Source organism: Microcaecilia unicolor, chromosome 13 (assembly GCF_901765095.1).
Source record: "Microcaecilia unicolor chromosome 13, aMicUni1.1, whole genome shotgun sequence".
NCBI lineage: Eukaryota > Metazoa > Chordata > Amphibia > Gymnophiona > Siphonopidae > Microcaecilia > Microcaecilia unicolor.
Genome location: NC_044043.1, coordinates 66,889,183 through 66,902,221, shown reverse-complemented (window position 1 = coordinate 66,902,221; position 13,039 = coordinate 66,889,183). Strand labels below are relative to the sequence as shown.

Sequence of the window (13,039 nt, the reverse complement as noted above, 5' to 3'; positions counted from 1 at the left end):
AGTACAGTAGACAAGGGCCACAGGAGGGAGAAAGAGATGACTGATGAGGGAAAGGAAGAGAGGGTGTGTGATAGGGTATCACGGAGTGAGCTGTGGGCTAAAAGGCTGCGGTTCCTGCCAAAAAGGAAGGTCTTGAGACGCTTCTTAAAGGTCGGGTGATCTGAAGTGAATTTGATCTCACGAGGCAGCCCGTTCCACAGTTGAGTGCCGAGATAAGGAAAAGAGGAGCCATAGATGGCCTTATAATTGAGGCCACGGGGAGCAGGGTAATGGAGAGTAAGGTACGAGCGGGCCGTGCTTCGGGAGTTCCTGGGCGGTAGGAAAAACTATAAAAAATATTTTTCAGATGTGCGTATCAGATGCGTGCCAAAAATGAAATTACCGCAAGAGCCACGAGGTAGTCAGGTGGGAACTCCATTTTGGCGCGCAGAGACGCTTGCACAGCTTAGTAAAAGGGCCCCATAGTAACATAGGAGATGACTGCAGATAATGACCAATTGACCCATCCAGCTTGCCAGATTATTCAGGATATATCCCACCTGCCAGCTGTAGAAGTTGGTATCACTCCTTACCCAAGTCCTAGTCCACTTTGGCACTTTGGTTCCCTACTATTCCAAGTAAATGAGCGTAGGAGTTCCCCTGCTTCAGCCAGTACTCAGCCCCTCCCTCCACTATCTTACTACCAGGCTTTTAAATCGAGTACACTTAATTCTTCATGTATTATTTGTTTGAAAACATTTAAAAACCGCTTCCCCATCAGCTGTTAAAATTCTCATGATGTTACACTTTCTTTGTCTGTACCTGATGTATTTTTTTTACTAAACTGTGTAAGAAAGCTTTTGCTTACATATGGAGGAGGTACCCTCTTCCAAGGGTCTGGAGGTCCATTTTATATCAGGTTAAGGTGAGGGCAGGCAAGGGGGTTCCTACTTTTAAGCTTTATTTTCAAGTTGCCTAACTTCGTATTTTAGCAGAATGGGTTTCTCGATCACCTAAGGTGTGGGTTCGACAGGAGCAAGGCTGGGTGTGCCCGATGCCGATTTGGGTGGTGGCCTGGATCTCTAAGAGGGATCTATTGATTAAAATGGTCCCACCTGGGATTGGTTATCTTCTACAGACCTGGTTCAGCAAGTGCTATTTTACTCCATGCCCCGGGCTTTCTCCCAGGAAAGACTGATCCAGTTTACTGACTCTGGGAGAGACAGGGACTGTACCTTGGACCAGGTGTGGGAGGAGGGAGAGATATTGCCCTTTTCATCTCAGTTAATGGATAAACTCCAATTGATCCAAAACACCACAGATCAATTGATTTTCATGCTTATCGGCATTGCATTGGCTTCTAGTACATATGTGGATAATATTTAAATCAACCTGTTTGTTATTTCAGGTTATATATGGATTTACTTCAGAGTTATTGATTGATGTTTTTTTAAAGATTTTTTAAATTTAACCATTCAGTATGATTACAATTATCTTTGTTGTTTCGTTCACCAAGTTCAAAAAGTGTCCTCTTTTTTTTTTAAGAATTTTACATTCTTGGCTTTCCTCTGGTGTAGTTCCTTTATGGAATTTATTAGCTTCCACAGTTAGATTAGAAACTTCATTCCTCACCTTTAGGAAAACGTTGAAAACTTTTTTATTTGATAATTAATATTTTGTTTATGCTTTTATCTCACTAAACTCTTGTGCTTTATTTGTACTGTAATTGATATTCAATGCTTATTATTTTATTGCATTTTTTTGTAAACAGTGGTGAACCCTTTTGGGAAGACAGCGGTATATAAACAATAAATTGATACTGATATTGAATACGGGCTTCATGCCCAGCAGGATTTTCAGTATTGACCAGTGGTTCCCAAACCTGATCCTGGAGGCAGCCCAGCCAGTCAGGTTTTCAGGATATCCACAATGAATATTCATGAAAGATTTGCATGCACTGCCTCCTTGGTGTGCAACTCTCTCTCATGAATATTCATTGTGGATATCCTGAAAATCTGACTGGCTGGGGTGCCTCCAGGACCAGGTTTAGGAACCACTGGTATAGACAATTAAGGGTTTATATCCTAATGCCTGGATGAATTATTTATTACGGCCTTTCCGGCAGTAATCGGCAGTTGGAATATGCTGACCAGTCACCATGCATGTAGCGGGTGAGCCCTTACCGCTAAATCAATGGGTGGCATTAAGGGCTCAGACTGGTTTTAGGCATGCCAGTTTCAGTTTTACCACATGCCTTTTCCCCATCCCAATTTTTAAAAAAACTTTTTTGCAGACACAGTAAAAACTAGCCTGGCGAGCGCCCAAAACATGCTCCTACACTAACGCACTCCACTTTTTGCTGAGGCTTAGAAAAAAGGCCCTTTACTGTCTGATATGAATGCTGACTTTTATATTTGCGGTCTGGAATTGACATTTTGATGTTTTGTAGTTTCATTGTTTTCAAATAAAAGCCTTTGAGGAAAAAAAAAAAAAGAAGAAGTCAAGTTAACGTACACTCTGGTGGATCCTCTTCCACTTCTGTCCCACTACCAATCGGTGTACCTCAGGGTTCTGTTCTCGGTCCTCTCCTGTTCTCCATCTACACTTCTTTCCTTGGCTCTCTGATATCATCCCATGGCTTTCAAGGCTCCTCTACTGCTAATTCCAGACTCCGTTCCTTTTATCTCGCTGCACCTCACGCCTGGAATAGACTTCCCAAGCCTGTACGTCTAGCCCTGTCTTTGGCCGTTTTCACATCCAGGCTAAAAGCCCACCTCTTTAACGCTGCTTTTGACTCCTAACCACTACTCACTTGCCCTGTACCCTTTTATCCCCACCTCTTTAACACTGCTTTTGACTCCTAACCACTACTCACTTGCCCTGTACCCTTTTATCCCCACCTCTTTAACACTGCTTTTGACTCCTAACCAGGGGCGTATCTGCGTGGGGCCTCAGGGGCCTGGGCCCCCGCAGATTTTGCCCTGGACCCCCCTACCGCCATCAACTCTCCCCCGCTGCCGTTCTTACTTTTGCTGGCGGGGGACCCCAACCCCCGCCAGCCGAGGTCTGCTTCCACCTGCCGCTGCCGTAAAAACTTCTTCTTCAGCCGGCGGGGGACCCCAAACCCCCGCCAGCCGCCCCGCGGTGTTTAAAATTCATCTTCGGCCTCCGTGGCCGTGCTGCTGTGATAGGCGCTGTTGAAATCCACTTCGGAGTCTGACGTCGTTGTACGTTGTACGTGCTGCGACGTCAGACTCCGAAGTGGATTTCAACAGCGCCTATCACAGCAGCACGGCCACGGAGGCCGAAGATGAATTTTAAACACCGCGGGGCGGCTGGCGGGGGTTTGGGGTCCCCCGCCGGCTGAAGAAGATGTTTTTACGGCAGCGGCAGGTGGAAGCAGACCTCGGCTGGCGGGGGTTGGGGTCCCCTGCCAGCAAAAGTAAGAACGGCAGCGGGGGAGGGTTGGCGGCGGGAGGGGGGTGGAGAGAGTCATTGGTGGCGGTGGGGGCTCGGCGGTGGGGGTGGGGGCGGCGGCGGCGGGGGGGGGGGCTAAAATGTGCCCCCTCCCTCTGGCTCTGGCCCCCCCTACCGCCGGAGTCCAGATACGCCCCTGCTCCTAACCACTACTCACTTGCCCTGTACCCTTTTATCCCCACCTCTTTAATTCCCTTACCTCTTAGTTGTTCTGTCTGTTTGTCCTATTTAGATTGTGAGCTCTTTGAGCAGGGACTGTCTTTTCATGTATGGTGTACAGCGCTGCATATGCCTTGTAGCGCTATAGAAGTTATAAGTAGTAGTAGTAATATATATACAGTTTCCTCTCCTTGTCAGAGCAGTGAAGCATTACCCAGACATCCTCTCCTTACCTTTGTAGTTTCCCAGAATGTTCCTGATTCCAAAAATCTGAGCCATCAGGATGCCAATAGTGATAAAGAGTTGTGGCACCACTCCAATTGCCCCTCGCAAATTCTTAGGTGACATTTCTCCCAGATACATGGGCACCACATTGGAAGACAAGCCTAGGAAAGGAGGGAAGAGGTAAGGTTAACTCTGAGGTAAGATTAGTAATAGTATACATAAGCACCATGAGAAAAGAAAGAGGGGAAAGGAGAAGATCTAGAAAAAGAGAGGAAGGTGAGGTAAGAACAGCAAGGAAAGCAGAAACAAGGTGAGGGCGAGCATGGAGACAAAGGAGAGGCACAGTTAAGAAGGCAGGAAAGATGAAGGCAGAAGACGAACAAGGGAAGGAGAGGAGAAGAGAAACAAGGAGATGTGAGATAAATAAGAGAGGAAAGATTAAGGCAAGAGAAGAACAAGGAAAGGAGAGAAGGACAGGAGGAGAGGTGAAGTTAAGCAAGTCGCATACTAAGGTTTGCTAACAGGGATTCTCTCATCTCACTGTCACCTGCACATATCCCAATGAGGAATCGAGCTACAATGATGATCTCAAAGGAACCTGCCAGCTCACTGAACCCCATCATGATAGCTGGGATAATGGAGAAGATGTTGTTGAAGAGAAGGGTCCCTTTCCTGTTAGACGGACAGAGAGAGGACACTTAACTTACACATCAAAAGGGGAAGGAGGCTGGTTCATGGGGAGCTTCATGAAGAAGAGAAGGAAGATATGAGAAGCATCCTAATTCCCTAACCAAGGGATAGCCTAGTGGTTACAGCTGAGAAGACCTGGGGAACTGGGTTTAATTCCAACTGCAGCTCTGTGTGACTCAGGGCAAGTCACTTAAACCCTCCATTGTCCCAGGTACAATACTTAGATTGTGAGCCCATTAGGGATAAAGTAACTGCATATAATAAATAGAAACCACTCTGATTATACTGCAGAAAGGTGGTATATCCAGTGGCGTTCCTAGGAGGGCTGACACCCGGGACGGATCGCCGATGCACCCCGCCCCACGGGTGCAGCGCCCCCCGGAACAGCACGACGCCCCCCCCGGTGAAAGAACCCCCCACAGGTGCATGCTGTTGGGGGGGGGGGGTGCCACGTGCCTGCCGGCTCTTCATTTTCAGGCTCCCTCGGCCCCGGAACAGGAAGTAACCTGTTCAGGGGCAAAGGGAGCATGAAAACGAAGAGCCGACAGGCGCGCGGCACCCCCCCAGCGGCGTGCACCCAGGGCAGACCGCCCTCACTGCCCCCCCCCCTTGGTACACCACTGGGTATATCAGATCCCATTACCCTTAACATCTGATGGTGGCTCAAATGCAAAAGACGTTTTGTGGCCACCTGAAGCATTTAATACATGAATTATAAATGCACAAATGTTAGAAATGTGTTATTTCATAGCTACAATCAGTACACTTTGCAATATGTAAATCACCTTCTTGTAATACAAAGGGCTGTCTGGAGCCTCAGGGCAGTGCTGATGGACCACTTGTTATAGGGTCATCTCTGGCTGTGTGTCGGATGCTCAGAGATTGGTATTTTAAAGGTCAGTCTAGCTAACTTTGGGATTTACCTGTATAAACCTTGAATTTTAAAATCTCCCCTCCCCTCAAACTAAATAGTTAAATTTTGCCTAGGCAAACCAATGACTGCATAAAATGTATTCAGAAAAAAAAAAGATGGAACTGTAGCTGTTCCCCAGAAATAGTTCACCTATAGCCAGTCACACTGATATTCAAAGTTACCCAGATAACTCTGCTCAGTCAATCAGCTGTCCTAACATTATGCACTTCGTGGGGTTTTGAATGTGGACTTTACAATGTCCTTCTTTTAAACGTGGCTTGTCAGAAATCCAAGTACCGAAACTAGAGTCCAAAGGGTCAATGGACTCCTCTTATGTATTGATTTTACTTGAGAAGAGAACAGACACATCAAAGCAGACAGGTGACCCGCTGCCTAACACTGGACAAAGGCCAGTACTGTTCAAGATGGTAATCTGGTGCCCTGGAAGATGCAGCTGCAGAGCATGGTCTGAGAACCACAGGGTTGCTGTTCCTCACAGACTAACAAGTCTGTGAGGAGCAGCAATCAACAATCAAGTCTAATCCTGTACCTACCTCTTCAAAGAAGAGTGACTAAAAGTATAAAGGGGATGAAACTCCTCTCGTATGAAGAAAGGCTAAAAAGGTTAGGGCTCTTCAGCTTGGAAAAGAGACGGATAAGAGGGGATATTATTGAGGTCTACAAAATCCTGAGTGGTGTAGAATGAGTAGAAGTAAATCGATTTTTTAACTTGTTCCAAAAGTACAAAGACTAGGGGACACCCGAGGAAGTTACATAGAAATACTTTTAAAACAAATAGGAGGAAATATTTTTTCACTCAACGAATAGTTAAGCTCTGAAACTCTTTGCCGGAGGAGCTGGGAACAGCGGTTAGCGTATCTGGATTTAAAAAAGATTTGGACAAATTCCTGGTGGAAAAGTCCATATTATGCTATTTTGACAGATATGGGAAGCAATTGCTTGCCCTGGGATTTATAGTATGGAGTGTTGCCATGATTTGGGTTTCTGCCAGGTACTTGTGACCTGGCTTGGCCACTGTTTGGAAAACAGGATACTGGGCTAGATGGACCATTGGTCTGACCCTATATGGCTACTCTTATGTTCTTATATTCACTCACTCTTCTAAGAAGATACAAGTTGTTGTTGTCATACAATGAAATAAGAATAAGGAATTCCTTGTTAGCAGCTAAACACATTCAGGGAATGAAGCAATCAGTGTCTCAGACCATTCCAGTTGAAAAATCACCTTAAATCTAAGCAACTAAAATTAGCCACCAAGAATTAGGGTGCTCAGCCTTTTGGCTCCTAAAGTTAAGCCAGCTAATGCTTTGTCCTAAGTTCTTTCCCTTGTGCTGACCTTATCCAAGGAAAAAAACACAATTTGAAGTGCCTGTATACAAATGCTAGAAGCCTAAAAGATAAGATGGGAAAGTTAGAGTATATAGCACTAAATGATGAGGTAGATATAAGAGGCATCTTAGAAACTTGATGGAAGGAGGACAATCAATGTGACTCTGTGTTAACAGGGTACAAATTATATCATAATAATAGAGGGGATCAAATTGGGGGGGGGGTAGGGTTGCGCTATATGTTAATGAGAGAATTGAGCAAACAAAATAAACATTCTACATGAAACAGATAGCAGAACATTTACAGAAATTGATAAAGCTGTCAACTTGGGCAACAGTATAATAATGGGTGATTTCCATTAACACTGTAGTAATTCGGAATAAGTAGGATTTATTTTCAATAATGTTATCACTATCCTACCAGTTATGCAACGTGTTTAAGGGACGCTTCTGATAAAAATACAAAAAAGTGGAGAAAAAAAGACCTCAGGTCATTCGGCTATTCCTCGTTCTTAAAGGACAAGCCTTTTGTATAATGAGGAGGCCTTATCAATCATGGGTCTCAAAAAAAACTCCACTCAATTTCTCATAAATTTCAAGTCCCAACAAGCAGATGCATAAGAGACACTGTTTTCATATACATTAAAGCTTGGCAAGAGTACTTATCTCAATATGTAAATGCTTAGAAAGTCCAGCCGTGTTCAATATGTTCTTAACATTCGAATGGGAAAAATCTTCTGGAGTAGCATTTAATTTTCAAAGGAACAACTATGATAAAATGAGGAAAATGGCTAAAAAGAAGCTAAAAGGATTGGCCGCACAGTTTAGGGCATTAAATCAGGCATGGACATTGTTTAAAAATACCATCTTGGAAGCCCAGACCAGATGCAATCCATTCATTTACAACGGTGGAAAGAAGAGAAAACGACAGCCAGCATGGTTAAAAGGTGAAGTGAAATAGGCTATTAAAGCCAAAAGACCAACCTTCAAAGAATGGAAAAGGACCCAAATGTAGAAAATATGGAGCAACATAAGCAGTAGCAACTTAGATGCGAGAAACTTGCCACAGAGGCAAAAACTCACAGTAATAACTTTTTCAGGTACAACAGAATCAGAAAGCCTGCAAGAGAATCCATGGGACCATTAGATCATGAAAGAGCAAAAGAGGCACTCAGGGAGGACAAGGCCATAGTGGAGAGAGTGAATGAATTCTTTGCTTTGGTCTTTAAGGAAGAAGATGTATGAAATCTACCTGTACCAGAAATGATTTTCAAGAGTGATGATGTGGAAAAACTGAAAGAAATCTCAGTGAACCTGGAAGATGTACTGAGCCAAATTGACAAATTAAAGAGTAGTAAATCACCTGGACCGGATGGCATGCATCCAAGGGTACTGAAAGAACTCAAACATGAAATTGGTGATCTGCTGTTAGTAATCTGTAACCTGTCATTAAAATCATCTGTAGTACCTGAAGATTGGAGAGTGGCCACTGTAACGCTGATTTTTAAAAAGGGTTTCAAGGGTGATCCAGGAAATTACAGACCAGTAAGCCAGGCAAAATAGTGGAAACTATTACAAAGAATAAAATTATGGAACACATAGATAAACATAGTTTAATGGAACAGAGTCAGCAATGCATGGGTTCAGCCAAGGGAAGCCTTGCCTCACCAAATTGCTTAATTTCTTTGAAGGCGTGAATAAACACGTGGATAAAGGTGAGCTGGTTGATATAGAGGGGCATTTTCGAAAGAGATGTCCATGTTTTGATATGGACGTCCTCGCAAAATGTCCCTATCCAGGGGCTAAGCCCGTACTGTTGAAACAAGATGGATGTCCATCATTCGTTTCAAAAATACTGTCAGGGATGTTCAATTCCTTAAATTTGGTCGTCCATAGACTTGGTCGTTTCTGATTTTCGGCGATAATCGAAACCAAGGACATCCATCTCAGAAACTAACAAATGCAAGCCATTTGGTCATGGGAGGAGCCAGCATTTGTAGTGCCCTGGTCCCCCTGATGTGCCAGGACACCAACCGGGCACCCTAGGGGGCACTGCAGTGGACTTCATAAATTGCTCCCAGGTACATAGCTCCCTTACCTTGTGTGCTGAGCCCCCAAACCCACTACCCACAACTGTACACCACTACCATAGCCCTTACGGGTGAAGGGGGCACCTAGATGTGGGTACAGTGGGTTTGTGGTGGGTTTTGGAGGGCTCGCTGTTTCCTCCACAAATGTAACAAGTAGGGGGGGTATGGGCCTGGGTCCGCCTGCCTGAAGTGCACTGCACCCACTAAAGCTGCTCCAGGGACCTGCATACTGCTGTCATGGACCTGAGTATGACATCTGAGGCTAGCATAGTGGCTGGCAATCAATATTTTGAAAGATATTTTTTGAGGGTGGGAGGGGGTTAGTGACCACTGGGGGAGTAAGGGGAGGTCATCCCCAATTCTCTCCAGTGGTCATCTAGTCATTTCGGGTACCTTTATGTGCCTTGGTCGTAAGAAAAGCACAACCAGGTAAAGTCATCCAAGTGTTTGTCAGGGACGTCCTTGTTTCTTTAGATTATGGGTCAAGGACGTCCATGTTTTAGGCACGCCCAAGTCCCACCTTTGCTACGCCTCCAACACGCCCCCTTGAACTTTGGCCGTCCTTGCGACGGAAAGCAGTTGGGGACGTCCAAAATCGGCTTTCGATTATACCGATTTGGATGACCCTGGGAGAAGGACGTCCATCTTCCAATTTATGTAGAAAGATGGGTGTCCTTCTCTTTCGAATATGAGCCCTATAGTGTATCTAGATTTTCAGAAAGTTTTGACAAAGTTTCTCATGAGAGACTCCAGAGAAAATTAAAAAGTCATAGGATAGGAGGCAACATTCTGTTGTGGATTAAGAATTGGTTATTGGTCAGAAAACAGAGGGTAAGGTTAAATAGCCATTTCTCTCGGTGGAGGAGATTAAAGATTGGAGTGCTGCAGGGATCTGTACTGGGACTGGTGTTATTTAACATATTTATAAATGATCTGGAAATTGAATGAGTGAAGTGATTAAATTTGCAAATGCACAAAACTATTCAAGGTTGTTAAAAAAACACGTGTAGACTGTGAAAAAGGATTAATCCCCAGAAAATTCTTGACTGCCATCCCCTCTCTGCAGGGAAAATGGGTCTATTTTGTACTAATTTGTTACTAGAATAAAGGTGTGCACTTTTAAATGCACCTACTGGTGAAAAGACTGTTTCTCACCTACCCACAGGGGGCATTGTCTCATGGCATCACCCCTAACTTTCAGTAGGTAACCCAAACCCAGTTCAGCTCTAAGCTTAGATGTTTATATCAGCTCTTTATGCTAGTCTTAACTACCAGCCCCTAACTCTTAGGGAACTGAAAGTTTGTACACAAAGAGCCAGAAGCTTGAACATTGATTTCTTCCTGTCAGTAGCTCTCAAAACCCAACTTGCAGTTACCTGCCAATGCTATTCACCAGCGGGGCAACCAAGAGAGACCCAACAAAGCCTCCAAGGGGATAGACAGAAACCGTGAGTGACCACAGCATGATAAGGATGCTTTCGCTGGTGTACTGCCCTGTCCGGCTGGAGTAGGTTTGGTTGTAAAACTCTTTCATGAACTAGAAAGGCAGAGAAACAATGGTATTACACTCCAAAGCATTCAACACTTTCATCATCCTTTAGAGTCAATGCCTTCACACCTAGTCCTTGAGGGCTACTACGGTCAGATTTTCAGGACATCTCTAATAAATATGCATGAGAGAGATTTGTATACAGATCTCTCTCATGCATATTCATTTTTCCCTCATAAATAGTCACTAAAATATAATAATCAAATAATAATAATGTTTTATTAAATCTTCATTTAAATAGTCACTATAAAATCCATTCATAGTTTCACACTCATACTGGCCTGCACATAACTATATGAGATGTACAAAACCAAACCCTTCCGTTTTCAATACTTCTGGTGCCATTTTGGAGTGGCAGGTTCTGTCTGAGTGGCCCGTTTAGTTTAGTGTCCAATACTTGAAGTTAAATGGATTATGTTGGCCCCTGATGATGCAAACTAATGTTGCAATGTATACTCAAGGCTGAAAGGGCAGCCCCCCTGATTCATGAAATTTGAGAGCGAACTAAAACTCTTCCACTATGTCAGTATATGGCTGAATAACCAGAGGTTATTGAGGAACGGAGATAAACCGCTTACTAATTTCAACATTGATCTGGTTTCAGTCAAGAATACTCAAGGGCCTCAAAAGGTTTTGGGGAGAACCTATTGGAGAACTCCAGTCTGAACATTGATGAATAGTGATTTTGTTGCAGGACTCATTGGATCTAGTGGAATTGTTATATAAAAATGTGAAACTTGGACAACATTATGGTTCCGTCATAAGAGAACATTGTTGGAGTATTGAAAACGGAAGGGTTTGGTTTCGTACATTTTATATAGTTATGTGCATGCCAGTATGAGTGTGAAACTATGAATGGATTTTATTGCGAATATTTAAATGAAGATTGAATAAAAATGTTATTATTTGATTATTATAGTAACTATCTATGAGGGAATATTAATAGCAGTGACTATACTGAAATAAAAGTTTACCCAGTGGAATAGTATGCATATTCATTAGAGGTCCTGAAAACCTGATCTGTTGGTGGCCCTCATGGACTGGGAGTGAAGAGCAAGGCTTTAGCGACTTCTCATTGAAGAAAGAGGCAGCGATAGCAGATGGAGGATAGCTCCTTCTTCTGACGGCAAATGCATGATCCCACAGACTCTCTTACATGTGCTGTATCTCTCACCCGAATAAGTCACTGAGTGTGCCCTGCATCATATTCCTGAAAAGCTCTTCCCTATGAAGCAGTTCCTAACAGTATTACAGTGCTGGTACTTATGGTCCTCCCCCAACCCCTAAATTTCACTTGCGTTCCTACAGTGGTACTTACTGGTGTGGGAGAATTGATAGATGCCACATTGTAGCCATACTGGAAAGAGGATCCAAAAGTGGATATCAGAGTCACCAGGACCAGCACTAGCGTGAGCTTCTACAAGACAGAGAGAGCCACCACAAGGAAGTGTGAGCAGTGCAGTGAAAAAGTATGGACCGCTGAGAAGAGGTGAAGCCCTTGGTGATGTAGCTGCTGGGTGAATGAGGCAGCAGCACAGGTCTCATCGGTCACCTCAGGAGGACATTGATAGAAACATCTAAAAGCCACCACAATGCCAGATATTTTTCTGTGATGTGTGTTTTGTACCTGCTCCTCCTCCTCAGCTGTCCCACATCTACTGCTTTCTGAGTTACACATCTGCACCCCACCTGTCCCATACTTAATGGTCCCAAAGTCTCACCTCTGCCTTCCAAGAGTCTCAAATGTACCCTCTCACTATCCCACATTTACTGCTTCCAGAATCTAACACCTGTTACCCCTCTATCCAACACTGACTGCTCCCCAAGTTTCATTCCTGCTCTCCCACTAACCTACATATTCTCTCTGAGTCTCACACTTGCTCCCCTTCTGTACCACATCCAGTTTCCCACTATTTGAAACGTAAACTGCCTCAACGACACCCCTTCTCTCTTCCTTCACATGTCCCCCTTTGCTATGTGCTCCTCCCACTTCTGACAGGTCCATGCAGTGGGTTGTCACTGACACATGACATACATTGCATGTAATCCACTTTCAATCTCATGTTCTGCAGTCATCATGCCATACTAATTCTGGCGAGGGGTTCAGAAGCTCCAGCCCCATCCTTTCCGGCTGTGCTTGCGATGTCCTTGCTGATTTCTGAATTCTCCTCTCCCATACTTACCCCTTTCTGTTCCACGGATTCTGATACCTTTTCCATATTCTCAGAGCTTATCCCACACACTCACTCCATCCAGAGCAGAAAAGACCTGGAGGAAAGACAGAACCTTTGAACTGCACTTTGGACGTATTATCGTCACATTAGAAACATTAGATATCAGACTCTGTTCTCACAGGTAAACATTCACTTTAATTTACTCGGAGTCTGGATTTTTTTAATCTCTAAAGAAATAATTATACCATGAACCCTCAGTAAACCTGCTGGCAAATGGCTGGGCATTTTCTGGATAACCTGCACACTCACCTGCACACTAAACCTGCCAATGTGAGGATAGCAAGAGAAGCAAAACCCCAAGTGCATCTTGTTAAATTAACTGGAAATCTGTCTCATGCTTCAAAATACCAACTTTGCTGTAGCTTTGCTCAGTT

The 13,039-nt window shown here is 44.1% G+C and overlaps 1 protein-coding gene across 1 annotated transcript in view; it reads right to left on the bottom strand.

Annotated features, from left to right (window-relative positions):
* SLC2A5 (solute carrier family 2 member 5) overlaps window positions 1-12,701 on the bottom strand; it is a 44,780-nt gene extending 32,079 nt beyond the window's left edge. The window contains exons 1-5 of the mRNA XM_030186287.1: window positions 12,615-12,701; window positions 11,750-11,848; window positions 10,259-10,419; window positions 4,388-4,512; window positions 3,849-4,001 (exon numbers count right to left, since the gene is read on the bottom strand). Of these exons, the coding sequence (XP_030042147.1) occupies window positions 3,849-4,001; window positions 4,388-4,512; window positions 10,259-10,419; window positions 11,750-11,848; window positions 12,615-12,650 (574 nt within the window). The 5' untranslated portion in view covers window positions 12,651-12,701. The remainder of the gene's footprint in view (window positions 1-3,848; window positions 4,002-4,387; window positions 4,513-10,258; window positions 10,420-11,749; window positions 11,849-12,614) is intronic.
* Window positions 12,702-13,039: the final 338 nt, after the last annotated feature.